This window comes from Bombus fervidus, chromosome 8 (genome assembly GCF_041682495.2).
Source record: "Bombus fervidus isolate BK054 chromosome 8, iyBomFerv1, whole genome shotgun sequence".
In the NCBI taxonomy this organism is placed as follows: domain Eukaryota; kingdom Metazoa; phylum Arthropoda; class Insecta; order Hymenoptera; family Apidae; genus Bombus; species Bombus fervidus.
This window is the reverse complement of record NC_091524.1, coordinates 14,555,705-14,576,473: the sequence shown is the minus strand read 5'-3', so window position 1 is coordinate 14,576,473 and position 20,769 is coordinate 14,555,705. Positions and strand designations below refer to the sequence as shown.

Sequence of the window (20,769 nt, the reverse complement as noted above, 5' to 3'; positions counted from 1 at the left end):
ATTTTAAATAAAACATTCCTTTATTCGCTTTTGACCGCTTATATAAAAGCCTCACTATGTCTCGTAACATGGTATAGGATTATCTAAATGAGTTTAAAAATGGCATACTACGCGTCTTGGTAATTGTACAATAAATCATTAATTATGACTAGGAATTTAGAGTAATTACTCGTATCACGCGAAGGACGGTAAAGACTTGGAAATAAGCATTGGAAAAAAGAAAAAGGAATAATAATAATAATAACGTATCGTAAACAACCGATTTCAGCATTCTATTTGGCAAATCGTTACGCCTTCGAACTTTTACCACGTTTCGAATACGAATAGAAAGTAACGACCAGTTAGAAATGAAAACTTTTTCATCGAAATGGACTGAACAACAGTGCGAACGCCGAATCGGATTTCTCAATTCCAAACGAACACGAAAAACTTCGTCGTGTATAGTTTTGAGACACGATCGTTAATCAGCTATACAAGACGCGTCGAAGAACGTTAAACGAAAATATTGCGTAAAGAAAGGATTACGTAAATCTATGCTCTTTAAAAGATTCGAAGATAAATAAGAACAGACAAAAATCTCAACAACGAAGAACGCTATGGAAAACATTTTCGTTGAAAGTAATTTCATCACAGATCAAAACATCGTTGACGCTTGAAATTCTTCATCGTTTTATGCTCGAACGTTACTATCGTTGAGAAATGTATCTTTTTATTAGATTTTTGACTACAGTATGCTTTCGTACGAGGACGTTCAAAGTAAAATATACAAAACGTGCAACGTCGGGGTACGTTTATCGAGATCCATAGATAAATGCACGTTCGAAGACGTCACACGGCAAGAAACTTAATAGGCAGGTTCTTCGAGGCAGGGTTAACGGATCAAGGTAGTTTGATGTCGAGCGAGCCATCGTCCCGGATTATCTCCGTCGATAAAGCTTCGTCGCGTAACTCGCAGCATAAACTATACGTAAGCAAACCAGTATCATACATATTTACATAAATGTTAACTATTCGCTATTAATTATATAGTCTTACGTAGTCACTGGTTCGAAGATTAAAAATGTCACACTCGAGGCGATCGAAAATTTTCCTATAAAACTTTAGAATTCTCTCCTATATTAATAAGTCGATGTTTGTTAAACGTGCAAAATAGCCAACGTGAAAGGTTTAGCGTATTTTTAGAAGATAGAAGGACGTTCGCGTTGCGTTTTGTGTATCTTTGGGTTAAACTCCTGATTCTAGGAAAATTTTTCACGGCAAATTCAGAGTAAGATCTTCGTAGTTACTCGTCTCGGATAAATCGTATCCTTTGAAAATTGAAACGGAGTTTCTACGTCAGTAAATTATTTCTACGTCAAATTCTTTTCTTCTACGTTTGCGCGATAGGTTCTTATTTTCAGGAACTTGTTATATTAATAACGTAAGAACGCCGTAACAGAATTTTTGTATACGTAATACAGACTATGTACGAACCGTGTAAATATTCGTATTTTATAAATACGGCATATGTAGAAACGTTGTTCCACCTATTTAGCACCTATTGTGTATGTGATATAAACGCAGAAATCTCTGTACCAATGATCGTATACAGACTCTGATAATGAGATTCAACTTTTGGAACGGAGATTAAGAAAGGAACGATGATATTTTAAGATTAGAAATTGTCCTCGAAGGACGGACGAAGAGACTGTCCTGTTCGAGTGTTTCAAGGTAAGCTATCACCTTCGTAAGGTGTGGGCTGAGAAGGTGGCTTTTTCGAGACCTGTTCTCGACCCAAACGTTCTTGACCCAATACGCCGATGAAGAATTTTATTGCGGAGATTTTTGTTTCAAAGGATTTCACGCTTTTAAACGTCCGTCTTCGGTCTTGATCGAATTTCGGAGCGAATTTCCTACGAGTGGATATTTAAGAGAATAACGAATTCAGGAACAACGTAACCGAACATGATTCGCGATGCTTTTTTATTAAAACTTTATTCGCACTACGATACGTTCGAACGACGATAGTACTTGGTTAAGTGATTCTCGAATTGTTCCAACCGTAGATATACGCGTATACGTGGATAGTCGTGTATAGGGAAAAGAAAATAAGAAAATTTTAGATTAAAACGCGTCGAAAAAAGAATAAAAGTGACAATATGTATACACAGTCGCTGGTATTTAAAGTGTCACAAGTCGGAACGTCTATTGTGCGCGAAGCAACAAGGGCATAAACGCGAAGCGTAAAATGCTATTCGAGGCAAACTCATAAATTGCAAATACGACGAGCGCAGTCGAAGAACGATATTTACCGGGGTAGGAACGGGGCAGGCGGTCAAAAGTCGCGATTTGCGTTGCTTACAGGAACTGAGTTGCCCTCGTTGAGGACGACGAAAACACTAGGAGAGCGACAAATTTCTTCGTAAGAAAAAAAGGTGTCGTATGTCGTACGCGTACGATAGAAGACGATGGAATCGACGTTAAATAACTGGCCGATAAATTGTACTCTATAATTCTAATGTCGATTAATGTTAATGTCGATTAACGTCGAAACTACCAAAGCAGTATAAGAATACTTAACTAGTTTGAAATTTGATGGATTTTTAACGACGTATTTTTAAGAATTTGAACGATGTTAATGTATTCTTTTTTTTTTCTTTTCTTTTCTTTCGTCGTGTATCTTTCGTTCGAAATTCTTCGATACAGGTTTTACGCTTTAATTCACGCTGGTCCTAGCGTTGATATCTGGAAAAACAGCTTCAACTACTATATTCGACTATCGTAAAGGCGAAGATAAATATAAGGTGACCCATTAAGATATAAATATTTGAGAAGAAAATCTGTCTCTCTATCTATAAAACAATTATCTTCGAAAGTTAGATTTATGGTTAAGTACGAGCCGCTCGAAAGTTAATCGGTTGCACAGCTTTGTGCACGTTTCAGATGCGCAGAATAATCGAGATCGTTATTTCAATCCCATGGTCGAGTGGGGACAGCGGGGCGAGGGATTTCAACGTCCGCTAAGCTCTCCTCGAATCTTTTTTCCCACAGAATATATTACGTCTTAGCGGTATTTGTGAGACTGCGACGCGACGACGTCGACACAAAGAGGGAGAAACTATGGAGGGAAGAGAAAAAGGTGGTTTCGGAATGGTGGACCGGAATGGGGCGGTCGGATGCGAATAATAGGCTGCGCGCGTAATATCTAAAGTCCAGGAAACCAAAGAAAATAGAGGAAGAACAGAATAATGGAATAGTTGTTCTGAACGTATGCACGGCCGAGTAAATATCGAGCGTTTGCAAAACCAGCGAACGCAATGAAAATTCATATTTCGACTTTGTACGACGTACAATGACTTACGATTGTATTTACACGTTTTTAACGTTCCCAACCTTTGTCATAGAAAACATTTGCGAATGTTCTACACGGAACTTTCTCGAAAGTCTATTAGCAATGTGGCGAGACACGATTATCGTCGCTTTATCGATAGAGTTTGATACTTTGATACGAGATACAGTTTACCGTAAACTTCTTGCAAGATCGACGCACGGAATAAATTAGCGTTAAAGCTGATTCTACCAAATACATATATCGAGAATCGATATAATGGATAATTTTTTGTTCAAATATCTTCGTAACTTTTACGAATAGGTGTACTTTATCTCGTAGTATATATGTAGGTACATAGGAAGATTCGTGTCAAGCTTTACCAATGTAAGCACGAATATAGTCGAATTTCGTCATAGCGCTAACCAAAGTTCAAAGTGTTTTACATAACGTCAAATTTTCATTGTATCTATATAGGCAAGGTCGACGAAACGTCACACGAAATGAATTAATACCGGAGCATAGGTATTTCAGGAGGAACCATAGGGAATAACGCGCAAGGAAACAAACGGCAAAGGGTCAAGCCTATAAATTAATGCCGCTCGTTACAATTCGACTCGAATGATCGACTTTGCGCACCGGAAACGAATCACGATAGCCGAGTTACGCAAGCATTCTCCAAACGAATTACGATGCGATCAAATTAGAATCGGATGGGACAATGATCGAAACGAAAGCTTTTCCAAGAGATCTTGAATCTTCCAACACCAGGTACACGAACCAGATTCGCCAATTTCCAACTTTTAGTTTCCGGTTTAATTACGAGGAACGTGTAAGATGCTTAAAAAAGAAACGAAAAAGCGGAATATTAATTATCGCGATACGTTTGTCGTAGCATCCGTATCGGGTAGAATTCTAATTTAAAAGATACAAACAGTTCGAAAGAGTTTCATCAGGATCGTTAAATATTCGTCTGGTTCATTTCGCATCGGGAGTAACATAATTTTGTGGTCTACGGAAGAACGACGACTTAAACAGATGGCAATCTATTACGTATTTTGAAGTTAATTTCTAAAGCGACAACGCGTCGTTAAATTGCTTACAATTACAAACATTACAGGCGTTAAAGACGCGGCCCCGGTTCGTGTTTTCGTTTGCTCGAGTAAAACCACACGATGCCTATTCTTTTCGCCTTTCGAGACTACGGAGCGCAATCTTGATTTCCAGGCCTAAGTCAACGTCCTCTCGTTTCACACGGCAGCAGCGAAGCAACGTTTCGCGAATCTTTGGCGAAATAAACCGCCGCGTACAGAGAGGTTACCGCATTCTTAATGCGCGAGCGGAAAGCGAGAGGCACAACCTGCGTTTTGTAACGTGACGATAAAAAACTCGAGACCGAGGGGCGTATGTAATATTTATCGAGGCGTTCAACCGACTTTTGAATATCCGAGAGACCGTATATCAAACACGATTGCGAACTTTGTCGTTTCCATCGAAGCAAGAAGGCAAGTTTCCACGATTCTCTGTTTCGGAGCCAACCGAGTGACTGGAAACTTTCGTTCGACGGGCTTTCCCTATCCTACACGAATCTTTCGATACACTTTCTCCGAAAACCAGTCGATTTACGCAACGAAGATGCTACGTTAATACGAATTAGTCCGAGAATAACGAGCTTCGTTACGGATCGAATTTTATTTTATTAACCTATAGTGCTGTACGATAAGATATAAATAGATAACTTTTATTTTTATTGATAAAATTTTGTCAATAATACGTTACGTACAAAATATCAATTAGATAAAATTATCGTGATGTTTCGCGATGTTAAAGATATTGATGTTAAAGATGTTCTATGGAAATAATTCATTAACACGTAGCGTTCTAGGTAGCAACGAAAATGTGATCCGCAGCCAACGCGTTAACCTACCGATCTATCTGTAGTAGAAAACTTTTAGTCGAAAACTTCCTTCGTACCTAGCATCAACTTTCTTAATTCGTCGAATAGGTACATGCACGTTCTAACATTTTTTATTTCGAAAACGCGTTGATCGTTCGATTATGGAAAAGCCAAGACTGTCGCCCGCTAGGAAATTCAAGTCAATATAACACGATCCTTACGTATGAACTGTATTTTTAATTACTATCACGATTACACAGAGATATACGTAGTACCAAAGAGTCATTAAACTAAAAACAGTAAAATCAACAAAATCCGACTATAGTACCACCGCATCGCGTCTTCGAGTTTACGAAAGGTTTCGCTGATACGTAACTCGTTCAATCCGCTACCAGTAGCTACCAGTTGCTACCAATAGTCGTAATTTCGATTACATTTTCGAGCACGCGGAATCGATTGTAAATATCCATATAATAAACGTCGGTTTCTAGCGTCCTATTTACATCGATTAACGCGAGAGCCGATCGCTCGTCGTGCAAACGGCGGTCAGGTGAAAAATCTGGCAAGCGGGACGATTCGGATGATAGAACGATCGCAACAGCAGCAACAGCAACAACAACAACAACAACAACACGAATACAGATATGTACGTATCGGTTGTCGGATTCACACCAAGTTCTAGCAAAGCGAGAGGAGCTCACCGGCGGCGGCCATTGTCCTCGATGGAGCTCGATCGGAGATAGTCAGGTATGTGACTCGAGGGGGAAAAAGGAAACGACCGTCCAGCTGGAACTCGGGCGCGCTCGTGCAAGGCGGTTTACAACAAAGAATAAAGAAAACTAGGCACACCTGTTGCCGCCTCGGATGCTTCCCGATTTCTCGATTTTGCCACGGGAAAATTCGACTTTGATAAATTCGGCTTGCAACTTGACGACTCGTCGTCCCAGTATTGGAACAAACCATTAGGCGAAACGTGTAAAATATACGAGTATACAAGCGAGTAAACAAGCGGGAGTTTCCTCCGGTCTTTCTTCCAGCGATTTCTTATCGAACTTTGGATGTTTATAGCTGTACGGATTATAGGCATGCGATAGGTAAAAAATCTATCGAGTACACCGAGTTAGATGTTCGTTACAATGTTTCGTTTGTTTGCGAACTCGCGTGAACGTCGGTAACGACTGATCGGAGAAAAGTTTCTCAAGGTCCGAAAAGGATGTTGAAACGGAAACGATTCGAACGTCGTTCAACTGATCGAAGTTTCGGTCAAGTTCGACGATGACAAACAGAGATGTCGATGTCATTTTTAACAGCATCCATATATCAAAAGTTACTAATACAATACGCTTACTCGGACTACTAGGCTTACACTACCTCGATTTATTGCACGGTCCCAACAACTAGCTGTAAAACTACCTTAAAAGGCTATTTCTTCGGGTATATTTACAAAGGATTGTATCGGTCGAAGGTCTTTCGCTGTAACTTGGACGCATCGTTGACGAAGACGTTAGATCTATACGATCGGAACGAAAGTATGGACGATAACTGGAAACGCGTGCTTTATATAACGTTGAAAAGTATAAAATTATAATAGTTAAGATCGATTAGGAAGGAAGTTGGAAGAGGAAGAGCGTCGGTATCGTAATATGGCAGAATTAATGAGAGACGGAGTCCATGGCGCCAGATAATCTCGATGGCAAAGCTGGAGCTAATGGACGACCTTTCGAGGGCGCGACGCTCCGCCTCCACCGGATAATTCGAGAAACAATGGCAGCCGGAGACATGCAGAGGCACGGCGATACGTCGGCACGGCGCGGTGCCAGTGCAACGCGCACCAAGATTGACAACGGTGAGGAAAAATTTGTGAAAGTCGAACGATACGTCGAATCGGTTGCTGTGTCGCGACATCGGCGAAACGATCGGTTAAATGTACACGATCGTCCGTCGAAGACGATCGGTTCGAATCGAACGAAGGCAAAACATCGTGTTCGACGAGGAAACTCGAACGTCGACCGTCTGTGAAAGAATATCTTTCGAGAATTATTATAGCGTACGTGAATCATTTTCCGTGACCAACATAAAGATCGTTCGAAGAATCATACACACGCGTGACATAGATCGATACGTATGTCACTTAGATCGTCGTAAAAAGCACATGCAGCGAACGCAAACGACGGGAATCGGTGAATCGTTTTTAGCAGTACCTACGACTGAATTTTGTTAAAAGGCAATTTTAGCGCGTTAGTTGGCAAACAGTTCGCGTAATCACCGACTTTGTTTCTTCCTATCGCGTACGTATCTCTGACTTTTCCTCCAAACAATAGCAAGTAATTCGGTCGAAATACGTATCTAGAAAGTTGTTGCTACAATTCCATTTCAACGCCAAGCAAAGTTCGAAAGAATCACGGTTTATCATATATATATGTATGTATATGTATGTATATATATATATATGATAAACCGTCTGTTTTCAAACGACTTCGACGATTGACAAATGGACGAACGAGCGTAATTTAAATTTACCTTATCGTTGCTCCGATCTTTCTTTTCTCTTTCTCTGAAATTTGACTTAAATCATGGCCGTAGAAAACGTACCCTGTTCTGTTGCACATCGATGAGCACGTAAACCAACAGTGTGATCTCTTCCTCGTCGGAGCCGAGAGCATTACCCTGGAGACCCGCCGTCGCCACATAAAGGGCAACCAAGTGAGTCGGTCCCCTCGTAGCGCCCTGCGTCTGCATCGTGCCAGGGTTTACCTTTCGTTCCCGTCGCTATCCGTCCCGAACACTACTCACTTCTGGGTCAACGTACACCTGAACCCTGTTACCTATCAAAGTAGCACACTTCACCGTGCGGGCACGGAACGTACGACACGTAACCGTGTCCTGGACGAGGCCGAAAAACTAACTCCACGCTTAATGCTCGTGTTATTATCCTGCGGCTGTCCCACCTGTGTGTGTATGTGTGTGTGTGTGTGTGTGTGTGTAAAACCTTCACCGTTCCACTTTAAAGCTCAATCACGTTCTTCAACACAGACCGATCTTGCTATCCTTCTTCAACGACATGTTGTCTTATTTATTTTTGAGGTTAAGGATCGACGACCGTAATCCCGAGTCCACAGGACGATAGCGCGACGTCTACGGTGTTGGCAGCGCGCCACGTTCGCTCACGGTTCTCAGGTATCGCGACGATAACAGGACGTATACGGGCCCCGGGAAAGTGGCCGCGCGAGTTAAAAATCCGTGTTTCCGCGGCTCCTCTATCACCGTCGACGAACCGCCGCGCGTCGCGAGTGGCAAGGTTTCGTGCAACACTGGCCAACCCCAACCGTTGCGCGCACACGTCGTCGTTGCCTCACCTGGCGACTGCGCATCGAACCCGTCGTCGCTCGTTGGCTAGCAGCAGAGACCCTCTTGCTCGTTCCCGTGCTTCATTTCCCGCACGGTGAACTCACGCGCACGTACGCGCAACAAAGACGCGCAGCCCGGTGTTCGCCCGGCCGAATGCACGCGACAAGGACCGAACGAGGCACGTTAAAAAAACGCGGAAATTACCAGCTAACGATGATAACACGACGCACCGTACCTTTCGATTCGAGAAACTTCTTCCATCGATGCTAGAAATATATGGATAGCGTTTACGAGAGATAGAGCGCGATTCACGTGCTACAAGTTCGAGGAATAGACGGGACGAGTGTCGTTGCACGTTGCCAGCAGAGAAAACGCAACGTAGCCAGGTTAAAAGAGGCGAAGGGAAAGGCAGGTCAAAGCAGCGACGCACTGGCCAGGTGCGCAGACATTCCACTCGCTTTGCGGTACGCTCGCCCCGCTTCCCCCGACCGCGATTATTTTCCACCTGGAGCGCCACGTTTTACTTTTTCATGGCGGACCGAGCGATAGGTAAACGTTCGATACATCGAGCCGATACCCAAGCGATAGTATTTCTGCGTATGAATGAATCCTCTCTACCGCGGATCCGTTCGACCAGGAACGCATACGGATGCCCGATTGGAGGAGGTGCGACAAGCAGAAGGTGGAAGGTGGTGATCGCGAGGAAACAAAAATGGCGGCCAACCGAAGCGCGCTTCTTCCGAGTTATAAAGAGGCTCTATAACTGATCACAGGTACGTATAGGTAACGTATAGGTAACGTATAGGTGTCGACGGTGCCCTCGATTCGAGGTGCTCCCTCCATAACGTGATCACGGCCTTGATAACGTGCGTGTACGCGACAACGCGTCTTGGTCTTACCTCGCTCCTCCATACACCTCTCTTTCCATCTTTCGCTCCAGGCTTCTTGGATTTTTAAACGCGACCCGCGAATCTCTTACGCTTTGAAAAGTCGAACGTCGAATGCTCGATACTCTGTGTACAATTTTTTATTTTTTCTTTTTTTCTCTCTCTCTAAAATAATCCGACTGATTTCCTCGCGTCTGTACGTACATCCGTACACGGTTACGTTTACTTATCTACGAAAATAAATATATAGGTTTATATAGGTAATTATCTACGAGAGTACTATCAAACCGTTTTCCTTTCTTACCTTACCTTACCTTACCTTACCTTACCTTACCTTACCTTACCTTACCTTACCTTACCTTACCTACTGCAAGTATCTTTCGAGTCGAAATCATGTTCATTCGCGCGTATCGTACGATCCACGAACGGACGGGCGAAAACTACGAGTCTGCTTGTAAACAATTCGTATACAGCTCACAGCTTATAGCGTAGCGGCTATATTTACAACGATATTACGTATTAGAATTACGAACGATAATCGTATATCGATTATCGATTTTTATCTCTTCGAAGACAGGATAACCATCTCGTTATCCGTTGCGTAGAAACTCGTAGATTCGCTGTAAGTTCTTTTTATCGAAATCATGCCCGTTTATACCATACCCCCGTATAGATTTCTATTTAAAAATGACCACAGCCATTTTTAAGAATCCTCGATCCTTCGTTGCGCCGTTCTAGAAACCAGCCAATTCGTCCGTGTCGTACGGAGAACCGACTGGCAAATCTGTGAAAATTAAAATTCCAAACTACGCGTCTGCTCCGTGCGTGAAAAAGTCCCATAGTAAAATACGCGTAGTATATTACATACCTGATATATAGCAGTATGTATGCATGTACAGAGTTTACGTTAAATCGACTTAGGAAGGAGAACGAAGGAGAGCGAAGGAAAGCTAACGAACGACAGGTTGGCACGTTGAACGCGTGTGTGTGAGGTGGGAAGACGGGAGAATGAGAAGAGCTGTGTAGAGACAGAGAAGCAGAAAACGGGAAAGCAACGATCGTTGGATTTGGTAGGAATATCCGTAGAAGCGAAATGCTTAGCGCTATGTAAGAGCGACGACGTCGCGACAGGGAGACCGGATTGGTCGGTCACCTGTTGCCTGCCCGCCGTGATTGGTCGGGCTCGACAGCGCGTAACGACGGCCAGAGGAGGACAAGTGCACCGTCGGCTGGTCTATGATGGACCAACGTCGAAAATGGACATACTCGTATATGTATGAACCTTTGTCCTTGCTCGCGAACGAATCAACTATCTTGTTATTGCGATACCTTTTTGCTATTCACCATTCACGTAAATTCGTTCTTACGTTCGATACTTGCGCCCCACGTGCGCATATATCGGAGCGGACATTATTGCTTCGACGTTTATTTACGAGCTTGGTCTTTAACTGCGTTCTACCATATATAAATATTTATCAGCGTTACCTTCGAATTATTTACGTTTCTTAAATAAAGGTAAAGTTTAAGTACCTATGCGGTACGAGAGATAAAGAAACGATATATGTACATACGTATACCTAATGCGACAACGCGTCTAATATTTGCGATACGACTATCGTGAAATACGAAATTATAAATCGACGTTGCGTGTACGACGGCATGTAAGACGGAATAGCAGGGACGAAATCCTTGTACAATGCGGCGGAACAGGTGTACAAAGTTCGCGCGAACAGGCGATGGGAATCGCGCGAGACCAAAGTCTACGCTCGAGGAGCAAAGTCTGCGCAGACGATGGAAGGAAAGCCGGTTCGCGATATCGGACTCTGAACTTTTCGCGTTACATTCGTATCGCTCCTATGTTGGCGAATGTTACGCCTGTTCATGAATAAATGCGAATATTAAACGTCCCGTGTATATTCCTAATATGCAGAGTTCCGACGATTCTTTTTTGCCCGAAAGGGGCCTAGGATCGAGCGAATAAACGTTCGAACACGGTCGTAAAGGTCTCTACGAAACTTATTATTAAGTTAGTCTTAGTCGATAAATTAGACGGGATAGAAACGATCGATTTATTTATTAAGCCTTCGATGATCGCTCGTAAACGAAGCAAAAGGCGCGAGAGGCCGATTAAAAAAAAAAAAAAAGAGAACTTGCTCGAGTTAGGGACACCTGCCAAACAACACCTGCTGCCTCCTAAAGCGCATTTGCGTTTTCTCCGCATTCTGGATACAATTATTTAATCGGGGTAGTACAAACGAACGATAACGTTGCGATGGAAAGTTAGCTCGAAAGAGAAAACCTGTATTAAAAGAACAAATTCTGCTTACGAATCAATATAATTATAAATATATTACGACAGGGTCACCGTATAGTTTAACCTAGTGACGTTCGCCAGCGTGAAATTAATCTAACGCTCCGATGCATATCGTATCTCGTTTCAGTAATAACTTTGATATTTTGCTATTTCGTCGAATTAACAGGCCAATAAAAAAACCAATTACGATCGACAAAGTACAGCGAGCAGCGGCGAAACGTAAAATAAAATCTGACACGCGATTCGAAAACACTCGGAAATTTCTTATTGGACCGAAACGACATCGGTCGATCTTCTTTTTTCTTGAATCGTCTCGAGATATTACGTCGCAACAGCTAGGCTGCCTATACCTCACAGGATGAAACAATTCGTTTTGGATGCTCTTCCACGAGAGGGAGAGAGAGAGAGAGAGGGAGGGAGGGAGAGAGCGAGAGAGAGAAGGAAGGGGAGCGGATTCACCGTTGCACAGAACTTTCTCCCCGGCAAGGATTATATTCGTGCCTTTCGTAGCCGTACGTAACTTTCAAACCATCGCAAATCACGATGCTTCTTCCGCGATGAATCGCGTTCCTCGTATTATATTTAAATCGTTCAACGTTGTTCGAAACCAACGAAGAATAGACGTCGAAGATGCGTTCCGAACGATAAGTCGTTTAAGATTCTTTCGACCGATCGAACGAAGGATAAAATGAAATTTCTAATACGGAAAGACAGCCATGAAAGAAGAGTAGTACGACGATAGAGGAAAGGACACGAGAGGAAGGTGAGAGAGAAGAAGACAGAACTGGTCGCTGACCCGCTCGGAACGTTGACTCCATGTAGTCAGTCCCCTCTTTATATTTTCTTCCATCCCACTTGCACCCATCTTACCGTACCTTCGATTACAGCCACAAGTTACCTTACTTTACTTTGCGTTACTTTACCATGTCCGCCTTTCTTTATTCGCGGTTACGATCGCTATATTCTCGGACTTAGCGTCTTACCGATAACTCTCTCGCCTACTTCTCTTCGTTTCTCTTCCCGTTTAGCCGATTCTTTTCCATTTGTCTTGACGCTCTATGTATTCTTCTTCCGTTTTCTTTTTTTTTTTTTCAAATATATTCCGTCCGATATATAATGTAGATCTGATAGAATTAATCTCAAGAAAATTTCCATTTATTTTGCTCTATTTATCGAAAATTAGTTGCCAGCCAAAGTAACTGTAAAACTTTATTCTCTTATTTATCCTATTTTATTTGATTTCCTATTTATATAGACTGCAGGTTACTACATACGTAGATACGCGATAGTTAAGTATTTAGATATCTAATATCGTAAATTAGTATTATATTACGAACGATACGTGTCATCGGCATTGAACAAGTACCGTTAGGATTATCGTCCTTGCATAAGCTTTCTAAGTAAGATCCAAGCCTTTTATGGTAACGGTATATGCTTATCTTCCATTTCTTGGCAATTAGAAATTGAGTCAATTTCCAAATCATCGAAAGTCAAATATAACGGTCATCTCATCGTCGTTGTCCGAGTATAGCTTTAATATCGTTAGCGATTTCATAAAAATGTATCCCAACCTAAATTTATATCGATCCTTCCTACTACAAATTATAAGACTAGACGTTACTGCGTAAGTGATCTGTTATATTTGTAAGGCGAAGATGTCTTGCGCGCGTAATTATTTTCACTTATCAATGAGTTGACGAGATTCGTGAAAATATTTATTTTGTGAAACAAATAAAAATAACTAGTTAATAAGTAGCGTGATACAAGTTAAGTAGTATAACCATGAATAACCTCAGTAAAGAATAATTTACTAGCATAACAAAGTAAATACATATTTTCGTTCAACCGAGTTCTCATTTACGCTTATACACATAAATATATTTTCCATAATTCGATTGTGGAAAATGCGCATAAAAAATTTGCGACCATAACCGGTAATGTTTCAAAAATCGACGTATTTTCGGTACAATATGATCAAACGATATTACATAATTAGGTATTGTAGTATGTTTGTCACTGCTATAATTTTCATCGAGCCACTGCATTGGATTTGCAAAAAACGTGTCAGCTTCGTCCATATAGCTTATATTATTGGTGAAATCAGGTTCGCAAGTTAGTATTTTGGTAGATACGTTCGTATGTAAATGACTGTATAAAGGAGTAGCGTGACAAGGAGTCAGAAACAATATGCTGCTGTTATCGGTGTTAACAACATCCTTATGAAGCAGGTTCATTAGATCCAACGATCCACGTTGATGTACTAAACTGAAGTAAAGGCCAGGTAACACGTTGGTTAGTATTAATAGTCCCACAAAAATATTTCTTGCTGGTTTTATAAACTTTGCATTAAAAGGGAATGTACACGAGGTACATATGTATATACACATTGGTAAAAGAGGTAATAAAAACCGAAATTCTTTATGGGCCAACAAAGAATAGATACCAAATGTCCAAACTATAACGACCAACATAACTGCTTGACGGTGAAAACTGGATGGATGTTTCGTTATTTGAAAAATACATAATAGAAATAAGACATAATGGCACCCTAAAAGTACTGGTAATCCACACACGATATACCATAATATATGTTGCGTTCCATATAAATCACCAACCTTATAAAGTACATTCACACGAAAGAATTCCCAAGGAGAAACAGTTAACGTACCATAATAGTAACTATCCACTAATATCGAACTGAAACAACAGATAATACATATTACACTGTATCGACTTATCAGCGTCAACTTGTTTTCTAAACTTGTACATAAATGATAAAGACATAAAGGCAACCATATAATAACAGCGGTAGGTCTGATCATACATAAAAATCCTACGATCCAGAAATAGTTTATGCTTCTAATATTACTGTCACGCCATGGAAATATCGATAAAGCTATCATGGTAAATGCAGTTTCTAAGGTATTGATCAGTGTACGAGTGGCACAATAATACCAGTACCAGTTTACGCATAAACTATACAGTGCCCATTTATTCTTGGACCACTCATAGAATTTGTATTCTCCGTAAGCACTGATCGTTGCTTGAAGTACTCGAGGTACCGTTGTTAAAATTATTACATAATCTAATGATATCGACGCTAACGCTTGATATATAATGGATAACAAAAATGGATATATGTAACTGCGAATTTTCATGTCCCATTCCCACGTAACGTATCCATATCCAAATGCTAAACGATGAGCAACTTCTAACGATTGCCAATATTCATCCGGTACATGCGCGGTTTGAACCACGAACACAGAAATTAACCTCCATACTATCAAATAGGACAATACTTTCGTTTTCTTCGATATATGCATCTCTTATGTTTTGAAATAGCTCATTAAATATAAGAATGCCTTTAAATATTGCGCAAAGCATATAATATACCTAAAATAATACCTATAAAAGTACAAAGGGTTAATATGTGATAAAAGTAAGATTTTAGGTTAGTTTTTCAAGGACAATTGATTATTTCATTAGAAGTTGTTGCATCGTATCCGCTTGTGTTTTCACAAAAGTCCTTCTGCTCTTATTGATATCGTTAATAACAATGTTATAAAAATTACATTTACAACAATACAATATACAAGTATTTGCTGTACCGTAACAGAAATAAATTATTGTCGTTACCTTCGTTTGAAAAATGACAAATTTCCTAATAGCAAACGTATTGCATGCAATTATCGATGATTAATTTTATATTTAAATAACAAAATTGTTTATTTGCTGTTTTAAAGTATGTTTCACGATTAATTCGAAGAACGAAAATATGAAATAATATCCAGTAATCGATGCAGATGGCGTTTCGTTGACGACATGTTGTTTCATGAAATCGATTAATTGAGAGGTCTACGTAGCGATATTTCTTTGAGCAAGTGAACTAAAGTCGATAGCATCGTTACGAGAGGTGGTCGATAACCGATCGTGCATCGTTCTTTTCGAAACGAGAAATTGAAGTTCGATATCTGTAAAATAATTCGTCAAACTGCTGCTTTGAGATATCGGAGTATTCGCGGTAAATTTGTTATTCCTTCATAACCATGTTAAGAGGGTGATACGTAAAAAGGGTTATGCATCTTTATAAACAGTTGTATTTTAAATTATGCAACGGAGATCTTCCATTTTGATGAGAAGAAACGCTATGAAATATTACTATTGTGAGAAATATCGTATATATATATTTTAATAAGTGGAGAATAAGACGTGCCGGTACTTATGTATTTTCGTGTGCAATTATGGAAAGTAAACCGATAACATTGTCTAACAACGGAAAATCAGCGACGACAGATGACTCGAAAAGTGAAATGCAAATGGTACTAGCCAAAATGATGGAAGAAAAGTATACTTATACTTATAAAAAATTAGTAGTACCTATGTCAATGAGAAGTATTTACTGGAAATTTTTCGGATTTCCAGCTACAGACGATGGAGATATTCTCACTAAAGTAAAGATCGTTTGCATATTATGTAAAACTCAAATTGCATATAATCGTAACACCAGTAATTTGCGTATGCATTTGCAAAATAAACATGCTCAAGAACTTTTAGAACTAGAAGCTACTAATCCGCCACGCAGACAAGTACTTTCTCAGGAGACAAAAGAGAGAAGAGCGCAGAAGAAATTATTAAAAGCAGGTTTAACTTCGGCCCAGCATATTTACACTACCAATGCGGATGGTACTGTCCAAATAGATGGGGATATTCAATTTGTGACCGATCCAAATGTAAGTTTATCCAACATTGAGGACGATATAGCAATTGGTCAACCTTTGCGAGTTATGATTAAAAGTGGTTCCAACATTGGGAGCAATAGTCAAAATGTGGCTTTTCTTATGCCGGAAGATAATTCTATTAATCAGTCGAGTATCGATGGAAAGACTGTATCAGATGCTATAGCCGAATTTATTATTATGGACTTACAATTACCTGAAGTGGTAGAAGGACGTGGTTTTCAAAGACTAGTTGCAACGTTGCGTTCACCCTGTGAAATCCCTAGTAAAAATAAATTAGAAGAAGAAATAATACCAAAGATTTATGATACCTTCCGTGAATCAGTAGCCACAACTCTGTCTTGTATAACAAGTGAAGTAGGTTTGACTATCGAGGAGTGGAGATCAAATTCTGACGAGCGATTTGTTACTGTTTCTGTGTATTATCAAAACTCTGGTGAACCAGTGTTAGAATGTAAAGTGTTAAGTACTATTCATGCTCCTTTAGATTGGGAGGAATCTCAGTGGGGTAATGCGATAGATTCTCTATTACTTGATTGGGATCTGAAAATAGAAAGGATAACTGCGGTAGTAGTAGCCACATCCAGGACAGAATTATTGAATGCATTGACAAATCGAGGATTAACATTAGTTCCTTGTTTACTTTATACCTTACAAGTGTGTGCTCAAGCTTGTTTTGAAAGCCCAGAGGTTGCTACCATACTGGCAAAATGTAGAGCAGCCATTGGAGCTATTATAAGTCATCCAGCTGCATCTGCGGCGTTAACTATGCAGGAGCAATTATTGGAAGTAAGTAAACGGATGTTATCGTAAATATGTCATTTATAAAATATATAATATGTTATCGCTTTATAATGTATTTGATATAATTGTAGCTGGATGAAAATGCTATGTTAATGGATTATCCACCTATATGGACATCAACGTACAACATGCTCGAGCAAATGGTTCTCCGTCGTAATATTGTAACGTCAATTTTAGAAAGTATGGAAGGTATTGATCAAGAGGTAGTTGATTTGACAAATGATCAGTGGAAGATCGTAGAGGACCTTGTAAATGTGCTTGAACCATTTAAAGTTACTATTATGACGCTTAGCGAGGAGAAGATACCGTTAATATCTTTATTAAAACCGCTACTCTGGCAGCTTGTATCCTCTCATCTCAAAATAAAAGAAAGTGATAGTGAAAAAGCAAAGGCTTTCAAAGAATCTTTATCTGATATGCTTTGTGATAGATATGCAGATTATAACGTTACTCTTTTACTTCAAATTGCAACTACCTTAGATCCAAGGTAATTATACATTATTATTCAGATAATTTTTCTCTATTCTAAATTTCGAAAACCACAATTAATGTTATATGATATATTAGGTTTAAGCAATTACCATATGCTACTGAAGAAGATAAAAATTCAGTAGCGACTGATATAAAAGAAATGTTGACAAAACTAATACAAGAAGAATCTGGTGATAATATAAATATGAAAGTTGAAGAAGAGCCTCTGACTAAGAAAAATCGTGTATCGGGTAAATATTTTGAATTATATAATGATTTGGATTTTTAAAATCATTGGAAAAACAAATATATTTTAATTGCTTTCAGGCATGGAATTCTTGCTTGGAGGATTATGTTCGATGAAAAGTGGAATGCCTGCAGAAGAAAAGGCAGATCTCGAACTTGTTCAATATCATTCTGAGTCTACCGCACCACTTGACTACTGCCCTCTTCAATGGTGGGCAAAAATTTCTGCAAAATGCCCAAATTTAGGCAAATTGGCTTGTAAATACAATTGCGTACCTGCATGTTGCGCACCACCCTGTAGAATTCCGGCAGAAGTGCAAGTTTTATACGACGCAAGGCGAACGGCCTTACCTCCTCATTTAATAGATAAGTTACTCTTCCTTCATGGTAATCATACCGTATGAAGAAAATATTAAGTTCCATTGAACTATAATGTTGATAGATTCTACGTAACTTAAGTTTAAAATGAGGCTCCTAGACAAATTTAAATGAAATAATAAGCAACAACTACAAGTCGCTAATTTAAATTATTTATATAATATACGAGGGTAGATTAAAAAGTTTTCAGAATCGCAGTAACAATAACAAGCGACAACTTCTACCGACGATTTCTCAAATTTTTCAATCTCGCCTTGTATTATGATATATATTTCATTTTTACTTTTATCAAACTATTAGAATCCTATAATATTCTAAAAGACAAATTTGAAATTGATGGATGTATAAACATATTTGTTAAATGTTTAACAAAAAAGAAATACATTTATTTTCACAAAAATCTGACAAAGTTCATATTTTGAAATTGCCATCTTGTATCTCAAGTGTAAAAATATTTTGAATGAGAACATTAATGTCATTATGATTTAATGAAATCTGTCTTTTTTTTTTTTTTTTTATTACGCAAATGAGCCTAACATAATAGACTCCATTATTAATTCTGGAAAAGATTTAGCTATCAAAACAATTTTATACAAGATTGAAAAATTGGGAGATAACAAAAGTTAAGTAAGTCTCATTTACAGAAATTGATAAGAGATAATAGTTTTTCATTTGCAACAGGTACGATGTATTAATCTTTATGAAAATTCTTAAATGTTATAAAGCATTTAAAATAAAATTTTGATCCTGTAAATATAGCATAAAGATACGAAATTAAATTCTATTACATAACTGTATTTTTTACAACGAAATACTGTTATTACTCAACTTAAAATTGAAATGCATGCGTGAAGTGATAAATAAATAATTTATAATGAATTTACTTTTGTATATTAAAGATGTTATGCTAAGTTATATTGCAAATTTTCTAACATTTTCTAAAAATTCTCTTCGCAATTTCTTTCTATTAATAATAATAATGATGGGAATGATCATCTTAACAAATTAATAAATCATTTGATCATTTTCAACTTCTCTACCTTTGTCATTAATAGATGAGAATTTGAAAAGATGTATTCTTGTGATATTAATTTATAATTTAGAAATACTAAGGTAGTACAAACTTAACATTTTATATTATGAGTAATATCTATATTATTAGTACATTTTGTATGTTTATTTGTTTAATGATTTATAAATTATAATTTAGCGTTTAAATGTGTGTAATATAGTATTGTATAATATGAGTTACATATACGTATGCTTCGTAAAATGTATAAAATTTTACATTTTATTTTTGTAAAATGTCAAAATAATTGTAAAAAAGTACTTTATTAATACTTTTTATACTGTATATAAAATGAATTAGTCTTAAAAATACTTTTAAAAATTGATCGCTATTGTATATTACATCTGTAGCATACTATACCAGACATAAATATTTTTGAAAAACTCAAATTAGGGTAGAGGGAAATTGTAATATTATTCCACTTAAATTTTGTTTTAGCTATAACTATATTTTGTTGTAGATAAAGTAAAAATATTTACAAGAATTGTAGGAGATCTTTTTTTGCTATTTTACATTTCTTCTAGTTATTACAGGTGAAAAGCTTTTGTTAATTTCTTTCGTAACACTTAATCATAAATATTATGACAGGCTGAACTGGTTTTGAATCCACGTTGAACTTTCATAGAATCTTGGATCTGCGATTCTAAGAGATGCCCTTTTATAGAAATAATAGTGTAAAACTGCAACTGAACATGAAATAACTGTAATAATACTATGTACATAAATTTGATTGAAAAGATGTTACCTCCTCTATGTAATGAGTAAAAAATATGAAAATCTTTAGTCCAATAGTATTTGAGAGGTGATGACCAGTGCACTTTAATGTCCCATGTATGTAAACTAATGCTTAATACCATATATATGATACACAATATTAATGTTACACGAAATTTTGTATATAATAATTGTATTAATCCTATCTGCATGAAAAACATACATTTTTTTACAATATTATTTAAATTATTAGTTTAACTACTTTTAGTGATATTTACCTGAAAAATGTAAGTGGAAAAGAAGTTAACTAGTAAAAGTGTGATAGTCATAATAAGACAAATATCTTGAGCCCTTAAAAACAAAAATTAAATACAATTCAATTGTGTATACTTATTTATCATTTTAAAGATAAAAGCATCACGTACACGTAGAGAATTAATAAATTAATTGGATTCGTTCGGGAGAATGTAGCAAACGAATTAACAAAAATATCAAAAAATAGTACTAAATATTGTATGATTATAGTGACTAGATATCTCTTAGTGTTTATTGTACTCATTTATTACAGAAAAATAATTCACTAATGTACAATAATTCA

The 20,769-nt window shown here is 38.2% G+C and overlaps 4 protein-coding genes across 9 annotated transcripts in view; 1 reads left to right on the top strand and 3 right to left on the bottom strand.

Annotated features, from left to right (window-relative positions):
* Positions 1-8,832, bottom strand: part of LOC139990088 (RNA-binding protein fusilli-like) — a 28,922-nt gene extending 20,090 nt beyond the window's left edge. The window contains exon 1 of one of the 4 annotated variants that reach the window (XM_072008999.1): positions 7,797-8,832. In XM_072008999.1, coding sequence (XP_071865100.1) covers positions 7,797-7,943 — 147 coding nt within the window. In that variant the 5' untranslated portion in view covers positions 7,944-8,832. The remainder of the gene's footprint in view (positions 1-7,796) is intronic. The other 3 variants (XM_072009001.1, XM_072009002.1, XM_072009000.1) reach the window with 3 other exon arrangements.
* A 4,117-nt stretch (positions 8,833-12,949) lies between these two features.
* Positions 12,950-15,563, bottom strand: Pig-b (phosphatidylinositol glycan anchor biosynthesis class B). The gene has a single exon (XM_072009030.1). It carries the CDS (start codon positions 15,074-15,076, stop codon positions 13,607-13,609), a length of 1,470 nt encoding a protein of 489 aa, XP_071865131.1. The 5' UTR covers positions 15,077-15,563; the 3' UTR covers positions 12,950-13,606.
* Positions 15,564-15,633: 70 nt separating this feature from the next.
* Positions 15,634-20,389, top strand: LOC139990093 (E3 SUMO-protein ligase ZBED1). Its single transcript, XM_072009010.1, has 4 exons — positions 15,634-17,278; positions 17,365-17,780; positions 17,861-18,015; positions 18,092-20,389. Exons 1-4 carry the CDS (start codon positions 15,995-15,997, stop codon positions 18,412-18,414), a joined length of 2,178 nt encoding a protein of 725 aa, XP_071865111.1. The 5' UTR covers positions 15,634-15,994; the 3' UTR covers positions 18,415-20,389.
* LOC139990123 (transmembrane protein 138) lies at positions 19,983-20,730 on the bottom strand. 3 transcript variants are annotated; one of them, XM_074111877.1, is made up of 4 exons: positions 20,597-20,730; positions 20,450-20,522; positions 20,203-20,377; positions 19,983-20,112 (listed from the first exon to the last, which is right to left on the bottom strand). In XM_074111877.1, the coding sequence occupies exons 1-4, from the start codon at positions 20,728-20,730 to the stop codon at positions 20,024-20,026; spliced, it is 471 nt and encodes a 156-aa protein (XP_073967978.1). In that variant the 3' UTR covers positions 19,983-20,023. The 3 variants fall into 3 exon arrangements, with proteins under 3 accessions (XP_073967978.1, XP_071865170.1, XP_071865169.1); XM_072009069.1 differs by having other exon boundaries at positions 20,009-20,143; XM_072009068.1 differs by having other exon boundaries at positions 20,024-20,377.
* Positions 20,731-20,769: the final 39 nt, after the last annotated feature.